Raw genomic sequence first — 17,040 nt, 5'->3', positions numbered from 1 at the left:
ATAATGTATTCAACAATTTATTTCAAGTTTACAATCATAATTAAAATAATAGTATTTATTGAATGGTAAATAAGCATTAGAAAACTGCATAATGTGATAAATAAGTGTTAAAGAATTGCAAGTGTGAGAAAAACATTCCCTGGCAGTTAAAGAGACAGATCTGTTCTAGAATTATGCTGCCATGATTTTTGCAGGCTCATTCTGTAAAGATTTTCTCCATTGTAGCACACTCAGGCAGGTCTAGGATCCAGTGGTCAATTGGACACGCAGACTAATGTTCAAAGCAAGAACATTTTATTCACCCACAACAGTTGTGTCTTAAAGTGCAGAGACAAACAAACAGTAAGTGATTACTTTCCAGGTTACACATTCTTACCCTCAGCTCCTTCTACTCCAATCTCTCCAAACTGAATTATTGCCCAGCCTACTATCCTTCCAGGTTGGGAGTCCTGACTGACCTTAATTGCCTCTAAAGATTTCTTAAAGCTATATCACCTTCCCTTGGTCATTCTGACATTTTATACAATATCTTAAAGTTGTACATTGCTACATCAGGCACAGAATTTAGCTCACTATCATCCCTCTCTGTTACTCCACACTGAATAATGGCTTCAACTATGAATGGCAGTTGGAGATTCATCTTTGAATGACTCTCTGTGAATGTTCTGCTGATGCTGTGACAGTACATTAAAGAAAAACACAGAAAGCAAAACTGAATACTGAACTTGCTGCTGAATGTCAAAATTCAAGAAATGAACATTAACTATTGTAAACATTATTGTTTATTGACCCTCCCAGTCCAAGAAGAGTAGCTACTTGAAATAACAACTTTGCAACAAGCTATAAGCTATGTTTGAGGAATAAAACATTGTAATTATGCTTTTTAAAGCAAAACTTAACACAATGTTAACAGTTGGGGGCTTTGTCATGTAAAAGTGTATAAAACGCATTTATTAAAATGTGGTACATCATAAAAAAATTCAATATTTATTTTTCAGAAAGATGAAGTTTGAGTTTACGGTCCATATTTCATCATTGTGTTGTGGCATATTGAAGATGGCACTACTTCTTATTTTAAATGTAAATAGAAAATCTACAATAATTCATTTTTAATATATGGAACAGAAAGAAGATTGCCTTAATTTCTGTGGTTCATCGCACCCTTTGTTATTCTGCATCTTTCAATCCTGGACTGAATGCTAGTACTGGGCAGCTAAACAATGCATTCAAAGGCACAACTGGACTCACAAGACATCACTCTTTATCCAAGTGTTCAACTGCTTAGTTTGTTGTCACAAGACTACTGGCAAATTCAGGAATACCGTAAAAAAAAAGTTAGAGCCAAGAAAATTCCACTTAATAGATGAAGCTAGATGCAAGAATCCATGGTGTGCAAACATTCTCAGCAGCTGAGGCAAGTCCCTGGCCTTGAATAACTCCCCACATCTGGTGGGTGCTTAAGGAGCTCTCTGTGATTTTGGGGAAGCTTCAGATCACATCCGTAGTAACTGGATAGCACAAGAAGTCAGCTCTTATTTGTCCTGTGGGATTTGTCTCATTGAGTCTGTTGTCCAAACAGAAAACTATGGGCCTCCAGTTCTTCTCAGATCACTATCACTTCCTAATGTCCCTACGGAGTCCATGCTATCACAAATATTGATGACCAACAACGCTTTAATTAATTTGGATAATATTTTGAGATTTGACTCTTGATATGGTTTGATTGTGAAACAATTCAGGAGTTCAGAAACAATGATGACAGGCTCCAGCATGCTGGGAAAGTCATGACTGAAGGAATGAAACACATGTCTATTAACGTTTCTGGGATGATATGCTGCCAACACATTTGCTTCCTAAAAACCTAGATGTTTAAAGACATACTTATTTATTTTAAAGTGACAGTTTTTGCAGTGAGAGGATCAAATGACGCAGTGACTATCTTATTTCGTCTGAGGAACCTGAGTTCAAATCCAGCTCAGAACCGTTGAGATGAGTTTGGGCCATCATAATTTGTTTCCCTGGGGACACAGCCCCTCAAAAAAACTCACTGCTAATTTGTATAAAATTAGAAGCAATCTCTCAGAGAAACCAGGAAATGGAAATCTAGCAGTGGTGCAGATGAATATAATCATTTGAGACATGTTGTTGGGAGTTGAGTAATGCAACATTTCCTCTGCATCTGGGCATTGCTTCACCTGTGGATTGTTTGATGCTAACCCTGGGTGTCCATTATGCAAATATTTCTTTGCTTTTTCTGTACTGAGGGTTTATCCAGTGGAAGCTACTGAAAAACTACTTTTATAGAGTGTTCACTCAAAGCTGTGACATCACTTTACCAAAAACTGTTAGAAAGCAAAGGTGTCATGGTAATTTAAGATGCTTCGAATGGAATTACAGATTACTCTGGCTATTGAAATGATAGACAGCAGAGCAGAAAAAAATCTGAGAAGCTATTAGTAGTGAAGTAATAGGTCTTTGATCCCCTTTTTTTCACCAGAAATGTGCACAGCACTTGAACTATACAGTTCATTCCCATGTAATCTGAGCACAGTAAAATACTGAAGATAAAACGATTCATAGTAACAGTTCCAATGTCAGGTAATATAGCTGGTATTTCATGGCACTTAATATTGGTCAAGTAAAAACGTTGAACATTTACTATTGTAGCGAATAGTTCTAACGAAAGATCATTGACCTGAAAGATTAGTTCTGCTTCTTCCTCCACAGATGTTGCCTGAGAAGCTGAAAATTTCCAGCATTTTTGTTGGATTCCAATATTCACTATCCTTTTGTTTTAATTACTGTCATTTTGCCTAACCACAATCCTGCCTGTGTGCATTTATGAGGCTGTGAGCTCCGGGTGATTAAGTCAAATTTTTAAAAATGGAATTTGGTGATGGTTTTGGTGGTGGAATTTGGCCATTCTAGATATTTATCAGTGAAAACCAGAACCTTGCTTTGTGTTCAAATCCTCACGTCGAAAATTACTCATTTGATGACTAATTAAATTAAAATAATGTAAAGAGTGCTAATCTTGTTTTTCCACTTGCCTTGGTTGCTTGGGGAAAGTGGGCAAATTGTTTTAGAAAATATTGTGGGGCAAGGGGTAGTGTAAGTTCAGCTGCCCATTTTTCTGTTGATATGACAATGCAAGGTACTTGAAAAATGTGTAGACCCCATCTTATCGTTTATAAACGAGTTCGAGACTAAGGTTTTCATCTCTGTCACACCTAGCTTCACATGATAATGTCGTGGCGTTTTTAAAGATGTTTCAATCAAAGTCAGTCTAACAGTGTAAAAATATTAGATTTAATTTATTGGAATATATACACGTATGTTTTCCAGATGGTTGATGTGGGCAACCCTTTTCAACATATACCCCCTCCCCCGTTCATGATTTTTCTTTGCAAATTTGCTCATACTCCACGCCTAAGCTCATACATTTGCATTGTACAAAGGGTTTGTGAATACTCTTCCATGCATTGTCAGAAAATCGTTTATTTAAAATATTGCCCTGCGTCGTTTATACTTTAACAAACTGGTCAGGTTGCGAAAATCAACGTCGACAAGCTTCAGCACAAATTGAATCCCCAGTCCTGCCGATCAACGCCCGGTCCATCTCTTTATCTTGCACACCCGTGCATAAATATTTAGTTTGCAATGCAATGGTTTATTCGCTCTTTTAGCCGTATCCTTTGCTTGCAGGCGCATCCATCCCGAAAGGCTGAAACTCTAGTTGCAGAGTTCGGAATACTAACTGCACCTTCATTAACATGTTCATCCTCAAATGTCAAGATTTGGGGGCAATTATCGCCCCTGGCATGGGAATCGGGTTAACTAACGAAGCAGTGCAAACACGCATTGTACTGATGCATAGACATTATTCTGACGTGTTCATAAAGCCTGACGTTCAAAAATCAAAAGATGCATTTATAGTTGGGAGGATCAGTCAATCTCTTTTGAGTCTCTCGCACACAGCGGTGGAAACAAACATGGAGCACTTAAGCCACCAGCTGAATCTCAGCCCTATGAAATCTGATGTTCATTACCAATGTGTTGCAGAGATGAAGAGATTTAAAGGCTGCTCGACGTGGAACACTAGAACCAAGTACAAAGGTGTTAACTTGTTCAATGTGATGAGAGTGTGGACACACACACACACATATACACAGACGTTGCACCGTTTTACAATTCATCTTTCAAGCCTGTTCACTGGAGAAGAAAGAAAAATAATCAATGGAGATTGAATAATAAAAATGACTAATATTTAAGAATGTTATATGAAAATGAAACTACAAGTGAATAAGAAACTGAAACTGAAATATAAGAAAGCAGACAGTGGAGTATTTTTAGTATTGCAATGCTGTGGGTCTCTGCGTTAAGGTTTGATGTGAGATAAATTATTTTTAAAAGACTGGCCTCACGGTCAAGGGTCATTAATATTTTGGGAGATCACGTGACCCTGCGATATCCAACCAGGGCCCAGCTTTTAATCAGATCTGGTTTCAGCCGGTTTGAGCAGATTAAAACCTTGTTTTTTAAATGTATTTTAAATATTAATAAATATTGCAATTGGAGGCTCCCTTATTTCTGCCCGAGGGTGGTCACCGATTTGCGCCGCCGTCTCATTAGGAGAACGTTCGTGTTTTACAAATAAAACTGAATATTGAAGCATTATCTTTTATATATTTATATATATAATGAGCGTCTCCGGCGGGGACAGCCAACGGGCATTGGGCAATTTTCCACAAGCCGCCACTGCTCCCACCGACTCGGCCCCTCTCTCGAGGCTCCGCCCACTTCCCAATCTCATTGGCCAGAAACCGCTTACTGCCCCCCCATTGGCCGGAACTCACTCACCTCCCCTCCCCTTCTATTGGCCGGAATCCGCTTATCTCCCTTCCATTGGCCAAAATCCGTCCACTCGCCCTCCCCATTAGCTGGGACCGATCCAAAGACCCCTTCCATTGGTCTAAATCCGCACTCTTACCTCTCCTATTGGTCAGAATCGTTCCAGGCCCCTGGCTATTGGTTGACACCCGTCTGCCTCTTATTGGCCGGAACTCGCCCACCTCCCTCTCCCATTGGCCGGAACCCGCCCACCTCACTGTCCCATTTGCCAGAACGCGCTCACCTCCCCCTCCCATTGGTTCGAACCCGCCTACAGCTCCTTCCCATTGGTCGGGCCCCGTGGTGGGGGGTGTTGGGGCCGTGCCCGCCCAGCGGCTTCGGATCTCCGATTGGTCGAGAGCGCCGTCAGTCACCACACCGCTTGGCAGCAGGGTTGGTTGCAGTCGTTGCGACTTGCTGTGAGTGGCCATTGGTGGTACCCGTGTGTGTGAAAGAGGGGGGCAAGGATAAGGGGTGAAAAAAAACCCCGTGGCTTTTTAAAATATATATATATATTAAATAATTCACTCCTCGGGGTTATCCCCCCCGCCTTTTGTTATTTTATTTCCCCTCCCTTCATTGTTTTGATCAATCGAGTCACCATGCCACCCAAGAGAAAGGTACGTGCAGAGAGAGAAGCGCCGAAATGTCGGGTCTTAAAGTTGCGTTAATGGCAGTTGCGAGTTGGGCAGCGTTTAACATTGGTGCCGCTGCCGTGCACGTCACCCCTTTTCCCCAATCCATCAACCACCCTCCCCCCGTCTCCCTGCCCGGCGTCCGCGCTTTGCGGCCGGCAGGAAGTCGCCTGGGTCTCGGGCATTGCTTGGGCGGCGGGGAAGGGGTGGTGGTAATCCAGAGCCGTGTGGTCCTTTGTTCTCGGGGCCCTGGCTGCGGCGCAGTGTCGCCTCCGGCCGTTAGTGGGCGTGCGGTGGGGACGGTGGGGGGGGGGGGTGGGGGCGCAGTGGGGGGAGCGGGTTATTCGAATTTCCAGCCGGCTCCTCGCGCCGCTCCAGACTGTTGGGGTTTGCACGCGCTTTCCTGTGGGGGAAGGGTGCCTCCTTCACATTCAGTGTGGACCGACAGGAACTGGCTAGAGGGGGCGTTGGGGGTTTGGTGGGGACGAAGCTCTACGACGGCAACTCGGCTGGGTTTGACGGGCGAGTTTTGACTTTGTTAAAGCGGCTTTGCGAACCTGGCCGAGTTCCCCGCCCCCCTACCGATTTGAATCAGGTCTGAAGGGGCGGAGCCTCCGAAAAGAGCGGGAAGCTTGAACGGACGCGTTGACGTCACCACGGTGCGTCAGGCAGCGCAGGCTCTCCAGGATGTAACAAACCACGAGAAACTGATGGATCCAAACCAATGAACTCATCATGTGCAAGGTAGTGAGAAACACAAGTTAGCTCAGCTGGATCATCTGTCTTTAATGTAATGTGTCTAAATGGGTAGCCTTCCCCAAATAAAGATAACGAAAATTAAAGGTAGATCTTAAATATATATTATATGTGGCTGTTGTGTGACTAAGGGCATGATCTGATGGTTGAGGTGGTCAAGTTTACAGAATTGTGTCCAGATTCATAAATAGGATGTTCTGGTAGATCTTTAATTTCCTTCCTCTCCAACACCTCCCCCCCCCGCCCCCCCCAGTGAGGATAGTAAATTCAGCTGTTATGTAAATCTATATATCTTGCATAGGGAGACTAGAACTAGGGGATCCAGTTTAAGAAGAAAAGGTCTCCCTTTGAAGATTGAGATGAGAATTCTCGCCCCCTCACAGAGCAATGGAGGCTGGGTCTTTGAATTTATTCATGGCAGCATTAAACAGATTTTTTTATAGGAATCAAGGGTTATGGGAGGCAGACAGACAAGTTGAGGCTGCAACCAGATGAGCTATTATCTTACTGAATGGGGGAGCAGACTTGAAGGGCCGAATGACCTACCCCTGCTGTTGCTATTATGGAGTTTGCTGCAATAAATATTTTGGGAACTTTGCTTCAGCTTACCTTGAATGTAATTTCCAACCGACTGTTATGAGATAAAATAAGGACACTTCAACTGGGGTTTGGGGGTAGTGGTGAGGGAGAGTAGTGCTGGCAGTTGAGGGGGAGGGAGGTGCGTTGGTGGTTGTGTGCTGCTCACCATAGGGACAAGGGTGGTGCTGGTGATCATAACTACCCCATGTGGCCAACCACCACAGCGTGCATTCTCAAAAAAAATGAGGGCAAGAGGAAACTTCTGAGGCTGTTTTCCACAGGTTTTCTGAGAAATAGGGACAGAAGGAGTCCCATAAAGAATGCAGAGCAAACAGTCAAAATGAAGGACAATCCCTTAAAGTAGAGACGGTTGGGTCACTCTGGTATTTTTATGCATGATTTTGGATTGCTTAACACCCAAAAGTCTGTCTAAATTACTTGCGGTCCTGTATTGCCCTGTTTTTTCTCGTCTTATTTTCATGGGATGTGGGTGTCTACAGCAAGGTCAGATTTTTGTCCTAATTGCTGTTGAACTGAGTGGCATGCTAGGTCATTTCAGAGGGCAGTTAAGAGTCAACCACATTGCTGTGGGTCTGGAGTCACATGTAGACCAGACCATATAAGGACAGCAGATTTCCTTCCCTAAAGGGAATTATTGAACCAGATGGGTTTTTACAACAATCAGTGGTCACCATTACTAAGTTTTAATTCCAGATTTATGAATTGAACTTAAATTCCACCAGCTGCCATGGTGAGATTTGAACCCATGCCCCCAGAGCATTAACGTGTGTCTCTGGATTACTAGTCCAGTGACATTACCACTATACCACCATCTCCACATTTCTTACACAAACTGTAAGACAAATTCTTGAGCTGTTGGTTGTTTAAGTCTGCATTATGCTTACAGAAATGTTCCAATTTATTTAGATATTTCAATACTGTAGAATAAAATATTTTTGGCAATTTTCTATTTGTACATTGGAATTTAATATTATTTTGTATGATTTTCCCATCTGCTTTATTTGAATATGATTACAGTATTTAATTAGCACAATTTTCTGTTGTGCTTTTACTTTGACCTGGATACTGGATTTTAACTACTTGAATGATTTTGTTTTTTGTGTTTTGTACTCTTTAATTTGATAACCGTTAGTCAATCCCATTGGTTAGTAACTCTTTAAGCCACACCCCCACCTGTATATCCTGGGTATTTACATTTTGGAATTGAAATACCTTGGCAATACGTGAAGATTTTTTCCAAATGCATGTTGCTCATGAATTGCTTGTGAATTACAACTTTGATAATTGATTGTATTACTTGATATTTTGTGTTGACTCTCAACTATGGGGACTTGTATCATTTAATGGAACAGACCTTGAGGTGCATAGTGAAAACTGCAAGTGTAATGGCTAACTCCAGAACACTGATCTTCTGTTAAAAGATTTGATTTAGTTGGTCTTAATAGAAAAATCTGAATTTGTTTTTGTTGAAAGGCCAGCACAGCAAAGCTAAGTGTTTTACTGTAAGCTTTGGCCAAAAGCTGTTGTAGACGCCTGAATTTAGAATCTGCATTTGGTTAATAAATTCATTATTGTAAATTGCTAGATCAGAAGTTTGGATTCCTGTAACAGATAAATTAAGCCATAGCCCCAGCTACCTTAATTTGGTAGATTACTAGGAAAAGAATATCACTTTGTTTTTTGAGAACTTTAAACTGACAAATATAACCAATAGAAATGTATTCTTTTGTTTTTGCAGAATGCTGGAGAGGCAAGAGAAGAGGTTGGTGTCTTTCTCAGAGCTTTAAAAACTTTTGGACATTTCTGTGTAGACAAATTTAAAATACTCTAAAATCAATGTATCTTTTATATTTTCTAAAGCCAAAAAGGAGGTCAGCAAGATTGTCAGCAGTAAGTAACTTTTGTGTCCTTTATAATTGTTTTTTTTTTAATGAGAGCCGAAGATTGAATGAATGTCTTTGCTTTATAGCAGAAACCAGTACTTCCAGAACCAGAGCCAAAACAAAAGAAGGCGCCAGCTAAAGTAAGTGGTTTGGTTTCATTGTTAGCACTTCATAAAGTCTGCAAAACATGATTTGCAATTTATTTGCTTCTCAACCTGTTGAGACAAACAAAAACATACTTGTTTGGCTATTTGGGGAGGGAATGGGATTTCATGGGACTTGATAGAATTGCACAGCATAGAAGGAAGGCATTTTACAAATAGTGCTTGTGCCAGCTCTCCAAAAGAGTTACCGATTAGCCCACTGCTTTGCTCTTTCCCCATAGCCCTACACATTTTCCTTTCAATTCCCTTTTGAAAATTACCACTGAATCTGTTTCAGTTACCCTTTCAGTAATGCATTCCAGATAGTAACAATCGCTGAGTTTTGAAAAGAAAATTCTCGTCTGGTTCTTTGTTTTTTGTGCCAATTATCTTATCTGTTTCCTCTGCCACCAATCCTCATGTTACTGGAAACAGTTTCTCCATATCTGCTCCATCAAAACACTTCAATTTTAAACACCCATTAAATCTCCCCTTAACTACTTTGCTATAAGGAGAACACACAGCTCCTCCGGTCTGAATTCTCTGAGCTCTGGGGTCTTCTGGTAAGTCTCCCCTGAACCCTCCAAACTCTTGACATCCTTTCTGAAGTAAGGTATTGTAGTAATTGTAGCTTTAACTTTTTCTTCTACGGGGTGTAACCCTTGGGCATCCACCCGGTGGCCCAAATAAACGACTTCACTTGCCTGAAAAGGTATGCTTTTATTTTTTTAAGCACATTCCTGCTTCCAGAAATTGTTTGGAAGAGTTTAGCTTCCTTGAACCCTGTTATTAGGACACTGTCCAGATAGACCACGACTTGAGGTAGTCCTTGTATCAAACTCTCCATCATCCTCTGGAAAATCATGCAGGCTGAAGAAACGCCTAAGGTCAGATGCGTATATTGATATAACCCTTTATGGGTGTTTAAGGTCACAAACTCAAGGTATCATCCAGTTTCAACTGCTGATACTTGTGACTCATATCTACTTCAGTATAAGTTGTTCCTCCTAATTTAGCATGGAGATCCTCAATCTTGGGGTTAGGGTACTTGTCCAACTTGGCAGCTTTGTTCACTGTTAGCTTATATTCTCCCACCGATTTGGATGGTCTGATCCTGTTTTAAGACAAGGACTAGCGGTTCTGCCCATCCTCATTGCCGATTTGTTATGGACTTGATTTCCCAGATAAGTTTCTCATTAGAAACATCAAACTTTATTTACAGGCTGCAGCAGCAGTCATGCTTTCATCATGCTCCACAACTAGAAGCAAACCTCCCATTCTAAGGTTCCCTACGCTTAGAGCTGATCTATTCACACTATCACATGATACTATATAACAAAATAAGTCTTAAAGCTACAGTCACTACATTCCTTAAAGCTACAATTACAGGTATCAATAATTGGAAACAATACTGTACCTGAGGCTGAACCGGTGATTTATAAAGGTTTACCATAACTTCCTTGCTTTTGTACTCTCTGCCTCTGTTAATAAAGCACTTAGGTTCCTTGAGTTTATTAGCAGCTGTACTGACTTGTCCATCTTGAAAGATTTGTGTATGTGAACCCTTGGGTGTCCCTTCCTGCACCACCTTTAAAAAATTTACCATCTAGTTTATACTCTCTCATTTGTGCTATTGTTAATCGTGACTTTTAATTTTTCAAACCTGTCTGCTTTGTTAAACTTATTAAATTTTCATACCCATTCTGTTTGGTGTCCGCCACCATTTCCCCAACTCCCTCCAACAAAACCATGCTAGGAATTGTATGTGTGTGCATACATACATCAAAGTCCATCAGGCTAGTAGGAGATAAAATGATATTTTAACACCAAGCTTTTCTTTCGCTCTTTCTTTCACTTTCTCCCCTCCCAAATTATGAATCTTTCCTGCCAACATAGTGAATTTTATTACAATTCTGTTCCACTGGTACCTGATCAAAGTGCTCCCTCCTTTTTGAGACATTAGTTTTTGCTGAGTTAGTTAAACTTGGCTGGAGTTAAGGACATTACATCTGACTACAATGCCTTATTAGGGAGTTTGGATATATTCTATTTCACTGTCCAGTAACCCATGTGTGAAGTAACCTGTAGACATCGTCTTGGCTAATGTGAGGGTATTCACTTGAATGGATTCTGCCATTGGAATCCGTAAGCTAGCAGAAGTCAATGCTCTCAGGAGGGTAGGAAAGAAAAGGAATCAAGAGAAGTAGCTTGTTTATAATCTTAGAAAAAAAATACAATGGCTCATTGCTCAAATTTAGTGGTTCCTATGTAGCAATTGGCTGTTAGACTTTATAGTGCAGTTTTGTAATGCCTCCAAGAAACTTGTCACTAGCAGTTGCTGATCTTAGCATGCCCCTGGGTTAGAAGTTTGGGTGTTAATCAAGCAAAGCTAACAGAAATGGTGCTAGCTTTTCAGAGATGCCTTTCTGATGAGATGTTAAACCAAGGCTTTGGCTGCCTGTTAACTGATTTGAGAACATCAAAGGGGACAAAAAAGAAACTTGTCCTCCTGGATTTGAATAGAGGAAATTATCATTGCAGTTTATTTAGAAGCCTATGATAACAACTAGCCATTTGGAAAGCTCATAATTTTTTCTAATTTTAGTTTTGATTTGGTAGCTTTTGTGGAAAGTATGAATTATTTAGGAGAGCTACGTTAAAGCAAGGTACAAATTTTTGATTCAAAGCTGGCTTTTCTTCTTTGAAATAATGTATTATCAGTATTTTAAACATTACATTTCCACTTTTTAAATAATTGGTTTATCAGATAAATTGAATAAAGGAGTAGATTACAGGCAAGTGGGCAGGAGAAGGGTTCAATTTATTTCAGTTAGGAAATAATTTAAATTGAAACCATAAGAAAATGCTGCATGCCAGCAAGGACTGCTTCAAGACCTAGACAACATCAAGATTTCAGTTGATAAGTGATAAACAATATTTATGTTTTAACTCCTGATTCAGGGAAATGCAAGATGACCCTCTAGTGCAGTCTCCGTTATGGTCATTGTGGGTAGATGTTAAAGATTCGATGCTACTATTCAAAGGAAAATAGGGAATGCCAACGTTTCTCCTTCAATCAATAGCTTTCCCCAATGCAGAAAACTTGTTATTCATCTAATTACAATTTTGGGGATATTGCTGTCTCCAGAAAGTTGCATGTTAAATGCTGAATTGTCACTGCACATCAAACACATTGTGATATTGAATGTGAGCCTTTCTGTTAAGATCCTTAAGATTATGTGGAAGAAGTGGATAATGGACACATAAAGCACAGAATAGGTATGAGTTTGCCCTGAGGTTAGCTTAAAATATTAGTGAGGTTATTGTTGAGAGGATCTGGGTGTTGCATACCTTTTATAAAAATATAGTAATAGCAATCTATTTGAGTGGAAATCTTGCCCCTTGATAAATAAATGAGTAACCTGAGAAGTCGAAGAGTTTTTTTTTGGAAGGGAGGGGAAGAAAGACAAAGGCAGGGTTGGAAACAAATGAACACAGTATCTTGCAGCTTGGTTATCAAATGAAAGTAACCCAATTTCATAGAATTTATAGCACGAGTATAGGCTATTCAGCCCAGTGATTGTATGTTGGTGTTTATGCTCCACACAAACTCCCTCCCACCTTTCTTAATCTTGCCCTTTTTGTGTATCCTTCTCTTCCTTTCTCTCTCCTGTACTTGTCTAAATATAAGCAGTTAAAATGGAAATATGCATGAATAAAATTATTGTATATCAGTATTTTAAAATAGGTTTAACTATTGATTCATGCAAGTACATTTTTTTCAGGAGTCAGATGTTTATTTCTAAAATTTCTTAATTTCATTTGACGTCCATTTCTCCATATGCAACACAACCATCATTTAGCTTCTTGCAGATGCCAGCAAAGATTGTTGCTTATATTGAAGTCACAAAATAAATTTAATTACAAAACATTGAGAGCCATGTAGTGCATTTTTAAAAATTCAACTCCTTCATTTATTAACTGCTAATGGGCAGTTAGATGTTCTTTTTCATTAAGTACCTGTAACTGCATTTTTAAAATTTGGGATCATGTCCCTGAAATGAAATAATTAATTGTATGTTTTACAGTAATGAAACATGGGGAAGTAAATTATAAAGACTTAATTTAAAATTTTGCATAGCTATTTCAATTCAGACACTTAATGGTTTTTAATTGCAGCAGAATATTTTTATTTAGTAGCCTTTTACTGAAATGAAAAAATGTTCAAATTTTGCAGTTTTTTGTTAACTTTTTGATAAGCCAGCAGACTTGCTTCCAACACAGTTTATTTTAAACTGATTTGGAGCAAAAGCTTATGATATTGTGCTGATTCTGCATATCTGTACCAGCACTTGGATGAGTGCCAAAGTCAATGGGTGCACTTATTAACATTTTTTTTATCATTTTAGAAAATAGTTGAAGCTAAGGTATCATGTAGGGCCAAAACGTAACTATCCTTAATGTAATTAAATAAAACTAAACTAAGTTTACTACAGAGTATTCAATCACATGGCATCAGTGAAACATGAAGTGGGCTAATGTAAATATTTTATATATTCAGAAATTACCTGATTTTTCTCTTGACACTAATATTTAGTTTGGTGGTAACGTGCTGGATTCATGTTCTTAGAAAGAAAAGGCTGCTAATGACAAGAAGGAGGAAAAGAGAGCACCAGCAAAAGGAAAAAAAGGAGCAAAAGGCAAAGAAGAGACTAACCAAGAGGATGCAAAGGAAGAAACTCCCTCTGAGAACGGAGAAGCCAAAAATGATGAGGTAAATTTCACATTGGAAAGCAGCAATGTTAAACAGTGTCTGCTTCATATAACTGCTGACCTGTAGCATTTTAAAAGCTATATCCAATTGTAGTTTGTTTAGTCCTTGTAATTTGAATGTTTTCAGTTTGAGATTTTGCTTATCAAATACTCTCCCTTGTTGTCTCTTTCCCTCTTCCATTTCTTCACCCAAACTTACACAAAGTTTCTTAATTTGAAAGGTCTAAAATACATAGCTGATTTACAGATGGGAGGTCATTTGATCCATCTTGACTCATCCACCCGAAAAAGATCTTGGTCATCTTTCCTCGTATTTTAAGCAATTTAACAGCTTTCCTGGTTTTAATGCTTTCCCTTACTAGGAGAGAATTTTTTTTAAGATGTCGCCTATTAAAAGTACTTCCTCTGACTTGAACTTGAACATTTTGGCTGTATTGTCAGTACTGTGTGCTGCTCTGTATTGATTGGACATGTTAAGTTCAATGCTAAATGGACTTTCAGCTTCAGCTATTGCAGCATCATTCATTTTTTATGTTCTGTTCTAATAGTAAGCTACAGTAATTTTAAAACTGAGTACAGCTACTGGTCAGTTGTGAGAGAATGACTGGGCCCCAGATTACTCTCTGTTTATTTTTGGGAGGTGCTTTGTCACTTTCCAGCTTTTCAGATGGTACAGCAAAAGTGAGAAATACTTCATAGGAGAGTCTCCGGTGTGCAATTTGGGTACATACAGGCAGATTTTTACTGAATTTTGTACTTGCAGATTGTTTACTCTTTTAGGAAAGAATTACATGTATACTTTTAATAAATTCAATTTCAGAAATTACAATAATCCATACTGGGTAACAGTCAAATAATTAACAGTTCAGGGTTCATCACGTTAAACTGAGAGTGTTGTGGTCTGTACCTGGAAGTGGCAAAGTGAAAATTTTCTGAAAGTCCACAGGGTACATCGCTGTAGGAGGAACAGGGTGTTTGAGATCTTTTCTCCCCAGTTGAAAACAAAAGTGACATAACCCAGCAGTGCTTTCAAATGGACTAACATCTTTGTCCTACAGTTTTTCCCTCCTTCCTTGACCTCCACCCCAGTGTGTTAACTAATGAAGTTGTTTATAAGTCAGTGTTATAAGTAATAACCTTAACCTACCTGCTCCTCACTTGGTGGTAGCTACTGTCTTCTGATGAATAAGACAAATTGGAATGAGAAGAGGGGATATTTACTTCATTATCCAGAGAGATGTATATTATAACCAACAGAAACATCCAGTACCTTACTAAAGGATTGCTTGAAATTTAGTCTGATGTTTTGGATATATAAATTTAGTGGCAAATTAAGACAAAGTGCAGTCTTTCGCAAGTCTTTAGGAATGCTGTGAGCTGAATGAACAAGGATATATTCTACATTTTTCAGTTATTTATGCATTTAACTGGTTGCAATTAGAGAGAATACTCTAAAGCCAACACTCATTTGCTGCAATTTATTTAACTTTTTTTCTTGTTTTTAATTTGTTCATAGAATGTGGATATCACTGGCAAGGTCAGTATTCATTGTCAGCCCCTAATTGCCCTTACTACATTTTTACCTTTTTCACATTTCAGGCACAGTCTACTGAAAGCTGTGAAGAGAAAGAAGCCAAGTCAGAGTAACTGCATCTGCCCGTCATCTCCATCAATGGCACCCATACCTCCATACTGTATTGTTAACAGAGAGGAATATTTTTATCAACTATTTTATAAATACAAGGTTTTTTTAGCATGAATTTAATTATGGAAACACCCACATCTCAAGATTATTTGGGGGTATGAAACCCTAAAGAATCATTGTTTTAAAATTGTGATTGTCGTAGTTAGTGTGATATGTGGGAATAAGTAAATGGTGGTAGTTATTGACTTCTGTCAATGTTTGTCTTGTGTCATACTTAAAAGGTCTGATTTTAATTCACCAGGTATTTGTGGTGTTAGGCTATTACAAGTGGGGAAGAGTAAGGCGAAAGTTGTTTGTGTCAAAACATTCCAGTGGTTTTGTGGGTTAGTTTTGTAACCAGGTAAAATATTTTGGTGAAAAAAAATAAAAATGTGGGGCCTGGAAATCTAATGTGAAAAATATTTTAATTTTAAATTTGTCATTTTTGTAAAGAAAAACCTTTGCAATCATGTAAAACTAGTTTCTAATGGAATTTAACATCTCTTTTAAAAGGGCAGATGGCTGTATGTACCCACTTCCTGTCAGAATTTTTGCTGGATGATTTACCTTAATAAAAAAAACCTCCCCAAAGTTTCGCTACATGAAGTATCACTGCTATTTCATTCTATTCAGAGCACGTTTTAAGAACTGAGGAACAACACAAAAGCACAACCCATCAATTTGTAGTTCACTACTGTTCGTGAATACATAAGGGAGAATCTCTGCACTTAGCACAATTGTGAACTAGTTTGTAAAGAATGCATTTACAATTTTGCTTTACACAGTATCTTGCATTCCCTTTTGAAAATATTTTTGGCCTCGGGAGGAACCTGCTTTTTAAAATATTCTCTCATGACAGCTGAGGTGTCTACATGAAGATATCCTGCCCCTATATAAAAGACCTATTCCATGGTCTTGGTTCACTTTTCTCAGAATAAGGTAAATGTATGTTGTTCTCATTGGTCTCCTTTTTCTTCCACGCCCTCCAAACAATTTTTATAACTGGCTATTTTCTCTAAGCCTGTTTTCATCTTCCACTCAAATATGTTTTTTAAAAAAAAACTTGCGCTAGCTTTAGGAGTTGTTTGAAGTGCTTGGAGCCGTTTGTAGTAGCCGTGCTTAGTTGTTTGTGATGGCTGTGCTTGAAGCCGTTCATAGTGGACATACATGATTATTGTCTAAATATGATAAGACTGACATGGCTGGGTTGAAATGGTGATGGGGTTTCTTTGCTTCAAGACATGGTTATGGAAGAAAAATTGTAATGAGTTGCTGCATACCTATTGGTGTCACCCAAATTTTTGAAACTGTTCATTTTGGTGTGACTGCACAACCTGTGGTGTCGGTATCAGCAAATTTGATTCTTTGATTCCTGTGTCAGTTCTCATGTAAGGATGTTGCTCTGAATTATCTGAATATTGGTTCATGTAGTCTATTCCAATCAGTGCAAGTAAAGAGACCAGCTGTTGGTACCAATAAGTATGATCCAGTCACTGTCTTGTCTGTAATTGAAATAAATTGGCTGATGCATTTTTGCACTCTTAACTTTCACTTTGGCATGCAGTATGAGGGAAGGCCTTGATAACCATTGTTATTAAATCAACTTTTGAAATTGACCCAAGATTAGTCTTTCTCTGCTTGATACCCACCAGCATACAGCTTGTGTGCAATCCATA

The 17,040-nt window shown here is 39.0% G+C and overlaps 1 protein-coding gene across 2 annotated transcripts; it reads left to right on the top strand.

Annotated features, from left to right (window-relative positions):
• Positions 1-5,259: 5,259 nt before the first annotated feature.
• On the top strand, positions 5,260-15,955 carry hmgn7 (high mobility group nucleosomal binding domain 7). Of its 2 annotated transcripts, XM_041196393.1 has the most exons (6): positions 5,260-5,510; positions 8,620-8,643; positions 8,742-8,771; positions 8,851-8,904; positions 13,538-13,681; positions 15,280-15,955. In XM_041196393.1, exons 1-6 carry the CDS (start codon positions 5,493-5,495, stop codon positions 15,325-15,327), a joined length of 318 nt encoding a protein of 105 aa, XP_041052327.1. In that variant the 5' UTR covers positions 5,260-5,492; the 3' UTR covers positions 15,328-15,955. The 2 variants fall into 2 exon arrangements, with proteins under 2 accessions (XP_041052327.1, XP_041052328.1); XM_041196394.1 differs by lacking the exon at positions 8,742-8,771 and having other exon boundaries at positions 5,265-5,510.
• The last annotated feature ends 1,085 nt before the right edge of the window (positions 15,956-17,040 follow it).

This window comes from Carcharodon carcharias, chromosome 9 (assembly GCF_017639515.1).
Source record: "Carcharodon carcharias isolate sCarCar2 chromosome 9, sCarCar2.pri, whole genome shotgun sequence".
In the NCBI taxonomy this organism is placed as follows: Eukaryota; Metazoa; Chordata; class Chondrichthyes; order Lamniformes; family Lamnidae; genus Carcharodon; species Carcharodon carcharias.
Note: the sequence above shows the minus strand (reverse complement) of the source record. Positions and strands in the feature narration are given on the sequence as shown.

Excerpts from the sequence above, each read along its gene's own strand:
- hmgn7 (XM_041196393.1), top strand. Across the intron at positions 8,644-8,741 it reads CTGGAGAGGCAAGAGAAGAG|CCAAAAAGGAGGTCAGCAAG; the intron begins GTTGGTGTCTTT and ends TATTTTCTAAAG. Across the intron at positions 13,682-15,279 it reads GAGAAGCCAAAAATGATGAG|GCACAGTCTACTGAAAGCTG; the intron begins GTAAATTTCACA and ends TTCACATTTCAG.